The 15,789-nt window shown below is 42.5% G+C and overlaps 1 protein-coding gene across 2 annotated transcripts; it reads left to right on the top strand.

Moving 5' to 3' along the window:
• The first annotated feature begins 1,571 nt into the window (after window positions 1–1,571).
• On the top strand, window positions 1,572–12,897 carry LOC128484531 (L-threonine 3-dehydrogenase, mitochondrial-like). Of its 2 annotated transcripts, none has more exons than XM_053460947.1 (9): window positions 1,572–1,712; window positions 7,897–8,082; window positions 8,271–8,313; window positions 9,253–9,323; window positions 9,813–9,962; window positions 10,300–10,472; window positions 11,150–11,240; window positions 11,931–12,200; window positions 12,494–12,897. In XM_053460947.1, exons 2-9 carry the CDS (start codon window positions 7,899–7,901, stop codon window positions 12,631–12,633), a joined length of 1,122 nt encoding a protein of 373 aa, XP_053316922.1. In that variant the 5' UTR covers window positions 1,572–1,712; window positions 7,897–7,898; the 3' UTR covers window positions 12,634–12,897. The 2 variants fall into 2 exon arrangements, with proteins under 2 accessions (XP_053316922.1, XP_053316923.1); XM_053460948.1 differs by lacking the exon at window positions 1,572–1,712 and adding an exon at window positions 5,314–5,328.
• The last annotated feature ends 2,892 nt before the right edge of the window (window positions 12,898–15,789 follow it).

Below are 15,789 nucleotides of genomic sequence, written 5' to 3'. Positions count from 1 at the left end.
AAATGTAACCATTTTTTTATTATTGTATTTTTTTAAAGGGAAAGGAGGGTGATGGGGGTTTATCTGCCATGAATCTTATCAATGCCCAGACCCTCTCCTGGCCGACCCACCCATCTATGTATTATCAGCCCAGCACAGAGTATATTGCCAGACAGACGGCTGATGTGGGTGTGGATCCCTACGCATGGATGCTCCCTTTTAGAATTTCAGCAACCGCATTATTATCCAGACAGGGGTGGTTGGCGTGCAATTAAGTAATTATGGGCTTTTCTGTCTGGCACACTAAAGGTGCCGGGTTATGGTGTTCTAATCCGGTGTTGCCGGCGTCGCTTCTGATACAGGGATTGGGAGCTGAGAGATCTGCCGGTGGGGGTGCTTTATGCCCCCATTAACCCTCCGGTCCTCCAGGAGCAAAGATCAACGGGTGGCCACTGTGGACTGTTCGGGGCTATTAATGCAGATCTGCACTAAAAGGGTTACACCCAGGGCAGTACCCCCAGCTGCCTCCCCCCTCAGCGTTCCAAGTACAATAAAAGGGACAGACCCCAGCACACCGCGTCTTAAGGTATTAATGTATATGGAGGCTGCTCTGGGCCATAGCATAACCCGGATGGTTGGTGGGGATCAAAGATCTCCCGTGTTACCGGATCATTGTGCAGCTGGAGACTGGGGGGCTTTATCGCCAAAAGAGGAGATCCCCAGTAAAAATAAAAATCTTGTAGCCACTAAGAATAATAGCGGCCAACATGACCTTTAATTACAGTGTGTTGCTTAAATAGGGTAAGCGGCTTTTATTCACTATAGAAAAATGAGGACGGTTCTCCTTTAAGGCCGTGGGGCTGGGTGTTCGGGCTTCTCGCGTTGGGTCGGCCCCTTTAAGCATTTACGATGTGCCTGGTGAACTAAATATAGGCTCATCGCGTGCGCTTTAGAGAGCTAACGCAACCCGTGTGATGTTATTAGAGACGCCAAGACACGGTGTACAGGCACACCAGCTGTGGCCTTGGCTCAGTTACCCAAACTTTTAACCCCTACCCTGCATGCTCTATCCCGTACGATCCTTATTTATTTATAGTACGTGGTCTCTATACAACACTAGACGTATATGTTGGCCCTGACAGCTTAACAAGAACAGTATGGCGGCATTATTTGACTTTGTGCTTTGATTTTAATTTGTTTGTTACTAAGGAGTTATTGGCATGGAAACATAGAATCTGCCTCTACCACTTCTGCTGGGAGGCTGTTCCAGTTATCTACTGTTACTCGGTACTCCTGTCTACTCCGATCTGCTCTGACATTGATCTGCCTTTAACTAGCCGGCTATGACCGTGCGTATCACACCAGCCAGGTCTCGCTCCTATTGGTCAGTTCAGACACACCTCCGACGCTCCTTTACAGAGAAGTCTCCGCCCTTGCTCCGAACACACGCTGCATTCCACAGCTACGTCACAGATGGGGGCAGAGCTTCGAGCTCACCCCAGCGTTCTATTGTCTCTAGGCTACGCCTATGACGAAAGGCAGGACACGCCTCTGGCTGCCGGCCAATCAGGAGCGCGCTGTGCTGCGGGGCTGGATGCCGGTGTATGGTGCATCGAGGTCTTTCTGCACGTTGCGCGGCTGTAGCCCGGTCTGCTTCTGATTCTCGCCGATCTCACCTACAACAACCCAGATCCTTATTTACCCCAATTTGTATTTATTACCCCAGGACAGAGGTAAGTGGATGCATTTTATCAGAATTCCATCTTCTGCTTTACCGGTATATGGGGCAGATCAGTGATTGGTACATTCATCCCCCAGTCTGTGAGTATCTGGTGTGTTACAGGGACAGGGGGACTTAGGGGCAAGAGGAAGCGGGGCATTAATACCTGGGGTCGCCCCGTCTAGTCTCCCCTTTTTTCCGCTGTAAAGACTCAAAGCTTATTTAGTCGTTGGTCACGTCTTAAGGAGCCATATGTCTGCCCCCCCTACTGTATTACCCTCTACCACCTCTGCTGGGAGGCTGCCACTGCTTCTCTACTATAACAGCGTCACATAAAGCATGTTACATGACCCCATTGACCTCGTTTTCATTCAGCGCACCCCAGGCCGTGGCCAAGCAGGTAGTCCCGGCCTCCCTACTCTCTTAGTAACGGTCTGTGGCCCCAGGCGGCGGAGAATGTCTTGGAGAGTTTGTCTGTCAAGCGGCTTGGAGTGATGGGTGTGATTTGATGGATTGCTGGCGGTGTGTCATCCTCCTGGTTAGACAGGGTTGGGCAATCTTAGGGCTTGGCCTAGGGGCTCGGCATCTCACCGGTTACAGACGGCAGGGAAATCGGACTCTGCTGCGCAGGTAGTTTTGCCGAGCTATGATGTCATGCTTGAACTTGAATAATAGTTTTCCAACCATAGCAACCAATGTGCTGTTCCTCCAGATTCCATTCCAATGGTTGCTACGGCAATAAGGCACCAACATAATTTTCTATATGCTGAATATTCCTAATGTTAGCCGTATTAGCTTTACTAATTGGGTGGTAGATAAGTGGACCAGCCTTCCAGCAGAAATGGTAGAGGTTAATAGTGTACAGTGAGGGACTGATTAAGGTTTGAGTCTTTACAGCATGCGAAACGGGCGACTAGACGGGGGCCAAATGGGGCCAATCTGCCGGCAGATTCTGTGTTTCTGTAACCTATTCTAAAAGTAATTGATGATAATATTCTGTCTCTTTTATCGGATCTCTTTTATGGGATCTCTTTTATCGGATCTCTTTCTTGCTCACCTCACGCCCTCCCTTTCCCAGAAGCCGGGATTATATTGTTATTGGGAAAGGAGATCTGTCACCCCGCGATCACATGTCGCAGCGCTGGGGAAATTACGTCATATTAGAATTCTGGGTTAATGACGGTGACTCAAGCGAAGAAATAATGAAATTAGTGCAGGGGAGGGGCTGTAGCCTATTTTGGGCTCTACTTGCGATGCCACACACAGCCCATTCATGCCCGGTGTCTCTTAAAGGGGAACACGCACTGTTTTCAGATTAAAAATGTTTTCAAAAATATTAGCGGTTTTCTTTTTACTCCCGGTTGTAGTTTTTGCCCCGTAATATAAGGTTTTCAGGCAGCGGCATATCAGACATTTCTTCTCCTCTGTTATCTGATCCCCAATCTACTAAACACCCTGACTCCTTATCATACTGCCTGTGGGGAACAATAGAATGGCTCTGTCTTAATCACCCAGCTGGACTTTCTGACTAATGAATGTCTATAGAGGAACGGACTTCATTAGCATCGCCATAAAGCGTCAGCTCAGTGTGGTGTTTGAGCCGGGAAACTCAACCAAAATATCACATGACTGACAGCAACGGCGGCTCCAGGTCTGCAGAGACAGGGGGTTATATTACTGTATACAGTGTGGGGGGGGTATATTACTGTATACAACGCTGGGGGTTATTACCTTAATCAGTATTGGTCTCATCTTAGATTAAGGAACCATATGCCTATCCCATGCATGTTTAAATTCCCTCACTGTTTTACCACCTCTGCTGGGAAGCTGTTCCATTTATCTAGCATCCTCTATATAAAGTTATGCTGCTTTCTTGTTTGTTTTACTGCTCTGAGCATTAAAGGGGTAGTTACGATATACATTAGAACTCCATGTCTCAAGGTCATGGCTCGGTGGCGGCCTCGAGAGTCTCAGCAGGTATAATCCGGCTGTCTCTTGCTGCATTCCTCTAACCAGTTAGTGGCGGTCCCAGGCGCGTACGCCGTCTCCCCCGTAGTATAGAGCGAGCAGCCGGCCCTTTCATGTGCTCTCCATCTTTTGTACCAAGATTAGCGTCTGTAGCGTTGTTAGCGACTTAAAGGGGAAGCGTCGCCTTAACAGCTTAACGCCGTGCGATCAAAAGAATAAACCGCGTTTTCTCAGCGTCGCCATTAATGCCCCAAAAGTCTTTGGTTTACCCCAGTTTTTTTTGTTTTTTTTTTTAACAGAAATCGTTGCTTTAAGTCTGGAAATGCGCGGCTGCGTGCTTGGCTTATATCTATACTGTCAATTGGGCCAGCAAGATGTATAGATCAATTGCCAAGCACCTCTAGATTGTAAGCTCCTGCTGATCCATTGTACAGCGCTGCGGAATATGATGGCGCTATATAAGTCAATAAATAATAATAACCCTAAATATTTGCGTCACTTGCCTTCCTTCTATTGATCTGAGCAGCAGGTCACGGAGGTCTCTTGGCCGCATGGATCATCAATCTGTCTTTGGACTGAAGTTACGAGCGGATTGTAGTAATATGTCAAATCCCATCCCAAGGTCAGAGGCGGCTGCCTCCTGGTGTATGTTCACAGCTGCTACTACCACCTACAATGTATGTGTCAGAAACACTTTGAAACAGGAATTTCCTAAAAACATGCGCAGGCTGTCCTGGCGTTCCTGCTCTAAATACAGCTCTGACTGGGCTAAATCATAAACCTCGAGTTCACTACGGAGTTAAAAATTGTAAGAATGAAAATGAGTCGTTTTAGTTGGAATTCTCTAAAAATTTTATTCACAGACAAATGTGTGTGTGTGTATATATAAGTGTGTGTGTGTATATGTGTATGCATTAGTGTGAGTATGTGTAATATATAATATATATAATATGTGTGATATATCACCTATATCTATCTTGTGCGCTGAAAATACGGAATTAAACTTATTTTTAAATATAAAATAATACAAAAATGTAACAAACTATCACACAAGTGCAATTTACCGATAGCTTTCATCCTTTTTTAATATTACTTATTGAGAGCTTCATATGTTAAATTAGGAGCCGTTCAACAAAAAACTTTTTTTAAATTAGTTTAAATTTCTTAAAAAGAAAAAAAATAATCAATTTTTTAAAAATAAAATACCCCTATTTTTTTTTTTTTACAAACTTTTTATTTCAAGTTTTTTCTTTTGTTTTCTTTGTTTTTCACGTCAAGGATACAGAAAGAAAAAAGGGGGGGTATTTTTTTGTTTTTTTAATATCGTGCTATAATTGTTCGGGCTCTCATTCCTTTACAAACATGAGCTCTGCGTAAAGGAATGAAGAGCTGCTGTTACGTGGAACGCAGGCAAGCAGAATGTCGTAAGCAACATTTCAAGATCAGCTGCCTTTGGAGTAGCTAAGCCTGGGAACGCCTGCCAAGAAAAACGTGTTGGGATGTAATGATCTGCCTTATTCCTCCCCTCCCACCCTCCCTGACGTATGGGACAACGCCTACCCTGCCCACAGCGTGCCATTGGTCGATTTTTGGAGGCTGTGTCCTATAAAAACCATGCGCTTGTTTAATTTTGCAAAGACAAACAAGACAAAGCCAGTGAGGTAAGGGGAATTTTTGGGTTTTCTTTTTTTTTTTTTTGCGGGGTTTCTTTAATTATAATTTTTTTCGAAAGCAATTGTGGATCAAATGGAACGAAAGAAATTAAACGGAACGCCGAGGTCAGTCTTAACCCTTAAAGTGCTAGAGGGTAGAATTCGCAAAATGGGAACAAAAAATAGATTCCTTTGAGATATGCAGGGATTATCATTCATTTTATACGGTTAGAAACATAGAATCTGCTGGGGGATTCGGCCCCATTTGGCCCCTGTCTAGTTACGGATATAAAGACTGAAACCTTAATCAGTCGTTGGTCTCGTCTTAGATTCAGGAGCCGTATGTCTATCCCATGCATGTTTAATACCCTCACTGTATTACCCTCTACCACCTCTGCTGGGAGGATGTTCCCTTTACCTACCACCCCCTCAGTAAAGTAAAACTTCCTTACCTTCCAGATCAGCCTCCGACCCTCTAGCTTTAGACTATGTCCTAACGTTTCTCCTTCTTTGCCTAAAAAGCGAAGGTTCGGTAGCCGCAGCTGGTTAATGCAATCCATAAAGCAAAATTGGGTTGAATTGCACAGTATTTTAAGATCGCTTGTTAGTATTAAATATTATTATTATGATTTATTGTTTTATATAGCGCCAACATATTGCATAGCGCTGTACAATCGGATCAGAAATATCCCATTCTGTGTTACTGATGTTATTTATTTAATGGGAAGTGGTTTATAAAATACTTTTTTTTCTGATTATGGTAAATACTCAATATTAAAGCAAAATAAATTAAATATTTTTATATATATAGGGTATATATATATTTAAAATATACCCAGGGTATTGCATGGTGAATCTGTTGGGACTCAATGGGTTAATTCAGGTATACAGGCTGTACGGTGCACATGCCAATGGATTAAAAGCGACGGCGGATCGGTATATAATTATATATATTATATATTAATTCTATAATTATACGCGGGTCCAAAACAGAAATTCCATTTACATTTTTTATTTTTTAACTGTTTATATGCCAACGTTTGCTACGAATGTTGTGCTGCGAGTTACTCTGGCACTCGGGGATCAAATCGATCGAGGAAAAATGTGATTGGCTAATTCTTTTTCGCTAATCCATACTTGTGTTCATGTTTGTGGCAAATTTAAAGTGTTTTTTTTTTTTCTGATGTTTTACTATTTCGCGTCCCGACGGGGTGAGAAATAAAATTTTGAAGGATTTACAAAGATCGCTTTGTCAGCTTCTGCCGTCTGCGAGGGGGTATTAAGGCAAAGGCATGATGTTGCCCCCCCCCTTTTTTTTTTTTTTTCTTCTGTTGAGCTGTAATGCCCTTGGCTGCCTGGGGGTCATGAGAGTTCAATCACCCGAGAAGCCGTAGGTAGTCAGCGACTAGTTTAGGCTCAAAGAGACACCGTCTGGTCTGTGAGATTCCTGCATCCTTCATTTTTTTTTTTATTAAAACTCCCATCTTTATCCCGGTGCCGAGGCTTTCCTGCCCCTCTTATGGTTAGAACCTGCCGGCAGATCGGCCCCATCCGGCCCCCGTCTAGTCTGCCCGTTTCTCCTGCTGTCGTTGGTCTCATGTTAGATTCAGGAGCCGTATGTCTATCCCATTCATGTTTAATACCCTCTACCACTTCTGCTGGGGGGCTGATCTACTTACTTACCACTTCCTTACGTTCCATCTAAGCCTCCGACCCTCTAGCTGTAGATTATGACCTTCCAAATCCTTCTCCGAAATAATTTTCAGGCAGGCACCCGATAGGCTGTTGCCGTATAAGCTGAAAACACTAGTAAACTTACAAAAAAGGAGAAAGTTAATGGCGACCTTTGTATGTTTAAATGCATTTAACCCTTAACATGGAAGCAGGTGTTTAGTGTAAGAAAAAAAAAAGAAAAAAAGCTATAAAGTGATGGCTGAAATTCCCAGCAAACCCTGCGCGATCCCCGTTTCACCCGGTGAGGGATTGCTTCGGGACAGTAATGCCGGCGGTGTACGTGATGAGCTGCATTCATAAAATACCCCCCCCTCTCTTTCTGCCACGCAAGCAACATGAGATGAGATGGGGGGGGGATGAGGTGATGTTAACCATTTCGCTGCTGGAAATGCTCTGACATTCATGCTCAGTTATCAAATTGCGTGCAATGTCAGGGCATTTCCAGCAGTGAAATGGTTAACGTACGTGAGGATGCTAAACTGCCGTTACTTGATTCCACCTTACTGCATGTGTGTATAATATATATATATATATATATATATATAGATATAGATATATATAGAGATAGATAGATATATAGATATTACCGTATATCATGTGTGTTTGTATTTAAATATATATAATTAGTGTGAGTGTATATTTTTATACTGTATGTATATGTGTGTGTGTGTGTGTGTATATATATATATATGGATATATTATATGTAGTGACATGTTTTAACTCTCTAGCTGATGGAGCGATGTGTCTGAAGGGGTTAAATATCTCTTTAGTGTTTTTTTGTCACCTAAGAATTTTCCTTTTGTTTTATGATTTTCTTGTCTTTTGTTTTTTTGGGGGGGTAGAGATGCCAGTATTGAGGACGGTGAGCCGAGCCGCCAGGCAGATCCTGCAGAGCCCCGCGTGCGGGTGCCAGGCTTTGGTCACGCAGGTCCGGCTTATCGGCTTCTCTCCTCGCCAGGTGACGTCCGACGCCAGCTTCCACTCCGTGTCCTTCTCGGAGACGGATCATCCCAGGGTGCTGATCACAGGTCAGTCGCCGGATCGCGAGCCCCCTCTCCGGAACGTCCGGTCACCGTATTCTAGAACTGCGCCCCAGTCAATAAACTAAGATGGCCAAGATTCCGGAACGCAATTGTGATTTTGCTTATTGCCTTATGGGGAGGAAAAAGTGGGGCAGTTTTTAGGATTAATGTTTATACATGTACTTGCTTTATAGGAGGACTCGGTCAGCTGGGTGTTGGACTCGCGCAACTACTAAGGTACGGTCTTTTAAATGAACCTGACTTGATTACGGCTTTAAATACCATGAATGAAGTAACGTCCAGTTTCGCCCCCCCCCCTTCTAAATAAAACAAGAGACAATTCTTTATCTCAAAAACTTTATTAATTGTCAACTATGGATTTTATTTGTCCGCGGTGCGGCCCGCATATAACACAGCACCGCGACACTCCACCTTTATTAAATGTTTACATCATTGATAACTTTATAACCGTTTATTAGCCAAACATATTTTGGCCCAGTATATAAACATTTTACCGTCAAAATAACAACAACAATGATGACCAATCATAACCATGAAGTAACCTGCTGGTATGGGCGTGTCCATCTGTATCCCCCAGCGCGGCAGTCACATGACCATGCGATTCACAGGGGCAGCTGCCCCCGGAGTGTCCTGCACTTACACCTCTGTGCACCACAAGTAACCGCACCTAGAGGGTTAACTCCTGCACCGTACCAGCGTAAAAACCTGAGCCCCCGGCTAATGCAAAAAATCAGGGAGGGATGGGCGGGAAAATATTTTTTTTTAAATGCTGACCCTATAGCATAAACCCCCCCTTTATATACCCCCTCAGGGAGGGCAATTACCCCCTCCCTTCTGGTCTTGAACGTGCCTCAAAGGCTTAACACCTTAGGTGCTAAAATGTTGCCTAGTCATGCCTTAACCCTTAACACTAGGCTTTCAACGGGGTACCTCGTCCGGCACTTCATTCATGGGGCCCCTCCGTCCAATTCTTTCCCTACGGGGCTGTTCTGAAACCCAAACCTGACCTGCATCTCCAGTCCCTCGACAACGCTTGCTGCTCCTTTAACTCTTGCTGCTCCTTTAACTCTTGCTGCTCCTTCCAGTAGCTTTGTAGCTTAGGTGGCCTGAGTTGGAAATGTCAAATAACCGTTTTTTTCCCCCTTAATTTTACAGGAAACGTTACGGGAAGAACAACGTCATTTTGTCAGATATCCGTAAACCTCCAGATAATGTCTTCTACAGCGGTGAGGACTCCAACAGCCCCCTTTTACACCCTTAAATATACATAGGAATGTTCAAGGCGGGGGGGGGGGTTGGGGGGGTTCTAGTGAGTTGACCGGTGTGGCGAAGACAGGTGTCAAGCTCAAGATATGACTTCGACTGGGAGTTTGGTATCAAAAGTGTTCTAACTTGGAAAGTGAGAAGCTTGAGAAGCTCGAGTGAAGGTGTCAAGAACAGAAATACTTTAACGGAAGGGGTAGAAAATGATGGGCATGCAAAGATATACGTGTCAATATATATATATATATATATATATATATATATATATATATATATATATATATAATTAGATTTATATACAGAAGAACATGACTTCCCTAGCTTTAGGAGTGAAGCAAAGTATGTTATGACCGCTAGCCTTCTTTCTTTACAGAAGAACTCTGGTGGGACTCAGACTCTCCGTGGCCAATATGGCGATATCCATTTTTATAAAACAATGTCTCTTCCTGCAGGCCCTTTTATCTATTCTGATATCTTGGACTACAAGAATCTCCGGGAAATTGTGGTGAACAATCGAATCAACTGGCTGATCCATTACAGCGCTTTGCTGAGCGCCGTCGGTGAAGCCAACGTTCCTTTGGCCAGAGCCGTCAACATTACCGGTAAGAACGCGGAGTCTGAAGACTGGGCTTGGAACCACCGCGGTTACGATAAGAGGTTGGATTCTAAAGTGTCTCAAGTGTCAGGACAGGCTTGTAATCTAACTTTTTCAGGGTTCCTGGGGTGCATAAAGTGGCATGTAGGTTAACTATGGCCCAACCACAAGGTGGACAGTAGCCACCATAGTCCTGGACTCTTGGTTTGTTAGAGCGTTCCTCGTTCCGAAGCCAACAGTGGAAAGCTAAATTGAATTACATTTCAAATAGACTGACAGAAGTGAGCTGCGGATATGGCCTAAGATATGATTTGGCAAGCACCTAACCAACCTGTTCTCCGCAGGTCTCCACAACATTCTAGACATCGCTGCCGAACACGGGCTCCGTCTATTCATTCCCAGCACCATTGGAGCCTTTGGTCCGTCTTCACCCAGGAACCCCACCCCAGACCTCTGCATACAAAGGCCACGGACCATCTATGGTGTTTCGAAGGTCCACGCGGAGCTCATGGGAGAGGTATGAACTTCCACTTATGCAACAATGAGGAAGGTCTTCTTCTTTCAGCGGCCCCTCTTCATTTGTTCCCTCTCTGCACCCTGAAGGGGCGTTTGCTTAAAGGTCTATTGGCTTAAATGGGACTGAGAGTGGATGTAGGAGGTCAGACTTCTGTGATGCAATGCATAGGGGAGGGGGCTTAGGAAGAATGACAGTTCTCTGTTGCTAAGCAGCTCTAGTATCTCAATAAACCTTTTAATGTAGTTTTCTGGCGATATTTTATATGACAGCCTAGGTGCAACAGCATCTTTAATGTGTTCTGTTGGGCTAGAAACGATTGGATAAAAATGTTCCTATATACAATGGACAGGATTTTGAGACCTAGCACTTTTCTGTGGCACGGAAATAGTTAAATACTTAGATTATCTTGGCTCGGAGCCTTATCAATATACAGACACCCTGCGGGAGCTGCCAGCTCGCCTTCCAGCGGGAGAATCGGCTATTTCTGTTTCAGACGTGCTGATTCCGCAGGCTCAGAGTGTTACCATACACCTGTTCCACGTCCCGGCCAAAAAAGATAAGAACCACCCAAAGTAAACCTCCGGTGGATTTTTTTTTTTTTTTCTTCTATAGATTTTTAAATTGATTATTTTTAAAAGTCAATTCCATGAGATTTACTGCTTATCGATTTTCCGTAGTATTACAACTACAGATACGGACTGGACTTCAGATGTCTACGGTATCCTGGAATCATCTCCGCCGACTCTCAGCCAGGAGGAGGAACGACGGGTAAAACATTTCTCATACGTTCGTCAGATATATAGATGATGTGCAGAAACCCGACTAATGGTTGGAGCCATTTAAAAAAAAAAAAAAATATATATATATATATATATATATTATAATTTATTATTAAATAATTAGTATTCATAAAATATTATTTAACAAGAATTCCATTAACATACATTATAATATTTAACTATTTTTTGAAGCATTATATTTTTTTTTTTTTCCCACACTATAATTTTTTCATTGAAAATTAATCAATGAAAAAATGTTTGTGGAAGAAATTTAAGAAGCGTTTATTAATGCTGTAAAAATTACCCACTGTGCCAAAAAGTAAGATTGCTGACCTGGCCATTAAGAAGAAAAAAAAAAAGCCCAAAAATAGCCATAGAAATAAAATTGGCTTAAATCCTTTTATATATTAAAATATTGATTAAATTAAATATTGTAAATCTGGCCAGACGCGTTTCACAAGTACGTTTGTTATATTGATGTCTGCTAGATTGTGCAGTTGCTTCGTCATTGCAAAAAAAATAGTTGAGAAATTAGATTTGAAATTAACATTTTAATTTGCCTTTTGTGTTATTTATCCTTATTACTCACTCAGAGAATTTTGTTAACCAAATGTTTACGTTCGTTTTCACCAAGTTTCCTTAAACTAATATTTTGATTCCCCCCCCCCCCAAACTCCAGATTATGCCGTTCAGATTTTCCACGATGCTATCAAGACCGGCAGGTTTGAATGTAACTTGAAGCCCGACACGCGCCTGCCTATGATGTACATCGATGACTGTCTCCGAGCTACGCTGGAGGTCTTGGAAGCCCCGGCCGAGACGCTCTCCATGAGGACCTACAACATCAATGCCATGAGCTTCACCCCCGAGGAACTTGCCCTGGAGGTTCAGAAGCACATGCCCGAGCTGGAAGTCGTGTACAACATCGATGCGGTCAGGCAGGCCATTGGTGAGTGTGGAAGTGGGAACTGGAATCTGATTCCAAATTTTGGTCTTAAAGCCGTGGAATTAAGGATTTTCATCTCAAAAAACTGAATTGGAGGTTCTTCAACAGAATGTTCCAATGGAATTTTAAGTATTTGATACGAGGGTCCAAACCCAGCTTGTTACCCCTGCAGGGAGGGCTGAGCTTGTTCTGCGTGACGTGTGGGTAAAGGTGCTGTCCCACTTATACAAAACATTAACTTAACCCAATGTTTAGTCAACGATCGCCTTTAAATGTTGTATTCTACGTTCTTATAGCCGACAGTTGGCCGATGGACTTCGACGACAGCAACGCACGCAACGATTGGGGCTGGAAACATGAATACGACCTGCCGGAGCTGGTGACCACGATGCTCGGCCACCTCAACACAGAAACGCTAGCTTTCCAGGCAAGCTGAGACTGTCTTCGGCAAGGAACCCTATTGTATTTATACACCCGCTCTTCTCGTGGCTCATCATCCATACGGCGATCGGCGGGGCATCCAGACAGAACCCCGAAAACTGTTACATTCATAACAACCATTTCCACCGTCGGATCTCATTAGGCGGGGAAAAAAATTCGTTACTTGATGATAGCGTTGCCTCGAAAATAAAAACAGACCCTATTAATAAGATCGACATAAGAATCCATGTCCTATTACTTGAAAATGTGTTTTGTAGGGTTGGGGAAAAAAAAAATATGCTGAAGTAGTGCCCCCCCTTAGATTTTTACCCTACTTTGTTATTTTTAACATATTCTGTTAGTTTTTCCACCTTGTGTTTAAAACCATCGTTTTATTAAACATGTGCATTAATTAATTACTTTAAATTTAATCTTCTTTAAATTGGTAGGACATTGCATTGAGGACAAATTTACCGTAAGCTTGGCCCGGCCACATGTAAGAGCCATATTTATAGTGGGCATGGCTATGGGCATTCCTGACACACCCCTACCCCACCCACAAATGTCTGGGTTTTTTTTTTAATTTAAGGGGCCAGAGCACATCTAAAATGCAAATATATATATATTTTCTGCTCATTTAACAAAATAATGCTTGAAGTTGGGCGAGGCTTGTAAGAATCTGCACTGTATAAATACTTGATTAGATGCAGAATTGAATTAATTCCATCATCATCATCATACTTGAATAAAATAATAAATATATATTTTTTGCATGTTAATAGCCAGTGTCATGTAATGAATTGGTTATCGTGGCACAAAAAAAAACGTTCTCTATAGGGTGAGCAGCCTGGCACAAAAACCATTAAAAAAAAGAAAAAATTATATATAGTAACTATGGTTTAACTGTTTCAGTGCTTGATTGCTCACCTTATAGGGAACGCATAGTATAGACAGACTGGTGTACTAAGGAGTTTTCATCTGCTTTAAAATCATATGGGATAAATTATATAAAGTAGTACCCAAGGGGTTAAAACTGTATTCTTGCACTATGTTTCCCGCAACTGTGTTAAAATCCCTAAATGTTACAAAGAGGGCATCCTGAATGTATGTTAGCGGATATCTCGGCAAGAAAATATCCCACAAGAGCAGAAGGACTGGACCTGCGTACCTCGGCTGGGTGGCAGGTACTATATTTTTATAATTGAAAGGAATGGAATTTTTTTTCTGTTTTTCATTTATTTCAGTTATGATCGTGAAATAATGTCTTTAATAAAAGATATAAAACGTGTGTCTCGTAGGGGTTATTCCTTTCCATCGCGGTGTATCCGAGGCTCCTTTAGTACAGAATGTGAGACGTGTCATACAGATTGTCTTCCCCAAACCCGAACGCTTTCTCGTGCATTTATCAAACCTAAGGCTATGCGGATCTTCTAAAGGGCGTCTGGTTTCAAGCTCTTTTCAAACAAAGCGAGTGATATACTTTTACTTTGAAAACCAAAACCATGCTCAATCCTACAGTATAGAGGGTCAGTGGCTTAGATGTAAGGATATTTTAGAGCAGCCTCCCAGCAGAAGTGGTAGCGGCTAATATAGTGAGGGGTATTTAAACGTGCATGGGATAGACATACGGCTCCTGAATCTAAGACAAGACCAACGACTGATTAAGGTAATCTAATCGCATTGTCTGAAAACACAACCTTATTATTTACTGCTATACATATCACCATCATATTCTGTAGCGCCGTACAATGTGTAAACTGGACATAACTCAACTCCACAATCTTACTGTTCTACACCTGCTGTTCCATTGAAAATATTTATTGCATTCATCCTAATATGTTAAGCAAAGCCTTTTTTTTGTTTCCATGGTAACCTATTAGCGGTGGCTCTTGTGTCACATGACAGATATGAATTAAAAATAAGTAAAATTTTATAAATATAGCATGGAAACAACCCCGTTATTATTCAGCGCCCTTCCCTCTAGATAGCTGGGATTGTACGCAGCTGGAAAATTCATGGGCAGCGTGGCCAGTGTGAACGAACGACCTTTTAATGGCGATCGGCATAGCGAGGTCAAATACATTACAAAGAGATGACCGTATTGATCACGGCATAATGGAGATCATTCTCACTGGATCGTTAAAGCCTCCGCGGATCCACGTCCCTATCGGTCAGGCGGGGGGGGGGGGCGCTTGGTGCAGGGGAGCCCTGACCTGCTTTTAGGGGTATTTTCAGGATACATTTGTCCCTGAAGTGGTGTAACTACCCTGTGTGTTGTTGCTGTGCTCAGTGTTGCCGTGTTGTATGACTTTTGACATTAAACTGTCTTTCCAGAAAAAAAAAAAAAATCTTCTGTCGAACAGAATTGATTCCTTTAAATAAAAATACATTCAATTCAATAAAATTTAATTCACTTCAACGTTTGCTCATTTTATACCTACGTTCTGTATGGCGTGTCCTGGATTAACCGCTTTCTACTCAGTTTGGCTCCTGATAAATCATTTCCTACGAGTACAGACATTTGTTTAATGTATATATATAACAAGATTAACTTACACAGAAGATAAGGAATAAAGAGTTCTTTAAATAATAGACGATATCTGAGTTATAAATAATGAGGTAAAGTATAAATATATTTTTTAACATTAATAGAATGTCTCTGTGTGTTTACTTTTTGTTTTGTTGAGATATTTAGTATATATTATATTTTAGTATATATTAGTTTATTCGTGAACTAATGATTTCTGGGTAATTTTTTTAAAATCTGGCGCAGAGGGACAATAAATAATTCCTTTTAAATGGCCGTAGTATTTATTCCTATATTACCCATACCTGGGTACTTTGTAAATGAGCTGATCTCCAGACTCATTAAATATTAACCATTTAATAGCCCATCATGAAGATTCTACACGGTGACTCACCAAATGTGTTTCTCAAATGGCTCGAATACCGGCTGTTATGGAAACCTTGACTTGTCATTATTGAAAGATAAACTTAATTGATTCACCTGAGTTCAAGCAGGGATATCAACCCATAACATAATGGGAGCAAAAGCACCAACTGGGAGTCTTATATATGATCACAGCGGGGAGAATAGGAAGGAGTCGGCTCCAGACTGTGTGACCCTGAGAATCTACCCCTTCACCCTGAGATTGGGGCAAAACCCAGGGAG

The sequence above is a fragment of the Spea bombifrons genome, chromosome 3 (assembly GCF_027358695.1).
Source record: "Spea bombifrons isolate aSpeBom1 chromosome 3, aSpeBom1.2.pri, whole genome shotgun sequence".
Taxonomy (NCBI): domain Eukaryota; kingdom Metazoa; phylum Chordata; class Amphibia; order Anura; family Pelobatidae; genus Spea; species Spea bombifrons.
The sequence above is the reverse complement of the archived record's forward strand: the minus strand, read 5'-3'. Positions and strand labels throughout refer to the sequence as shown.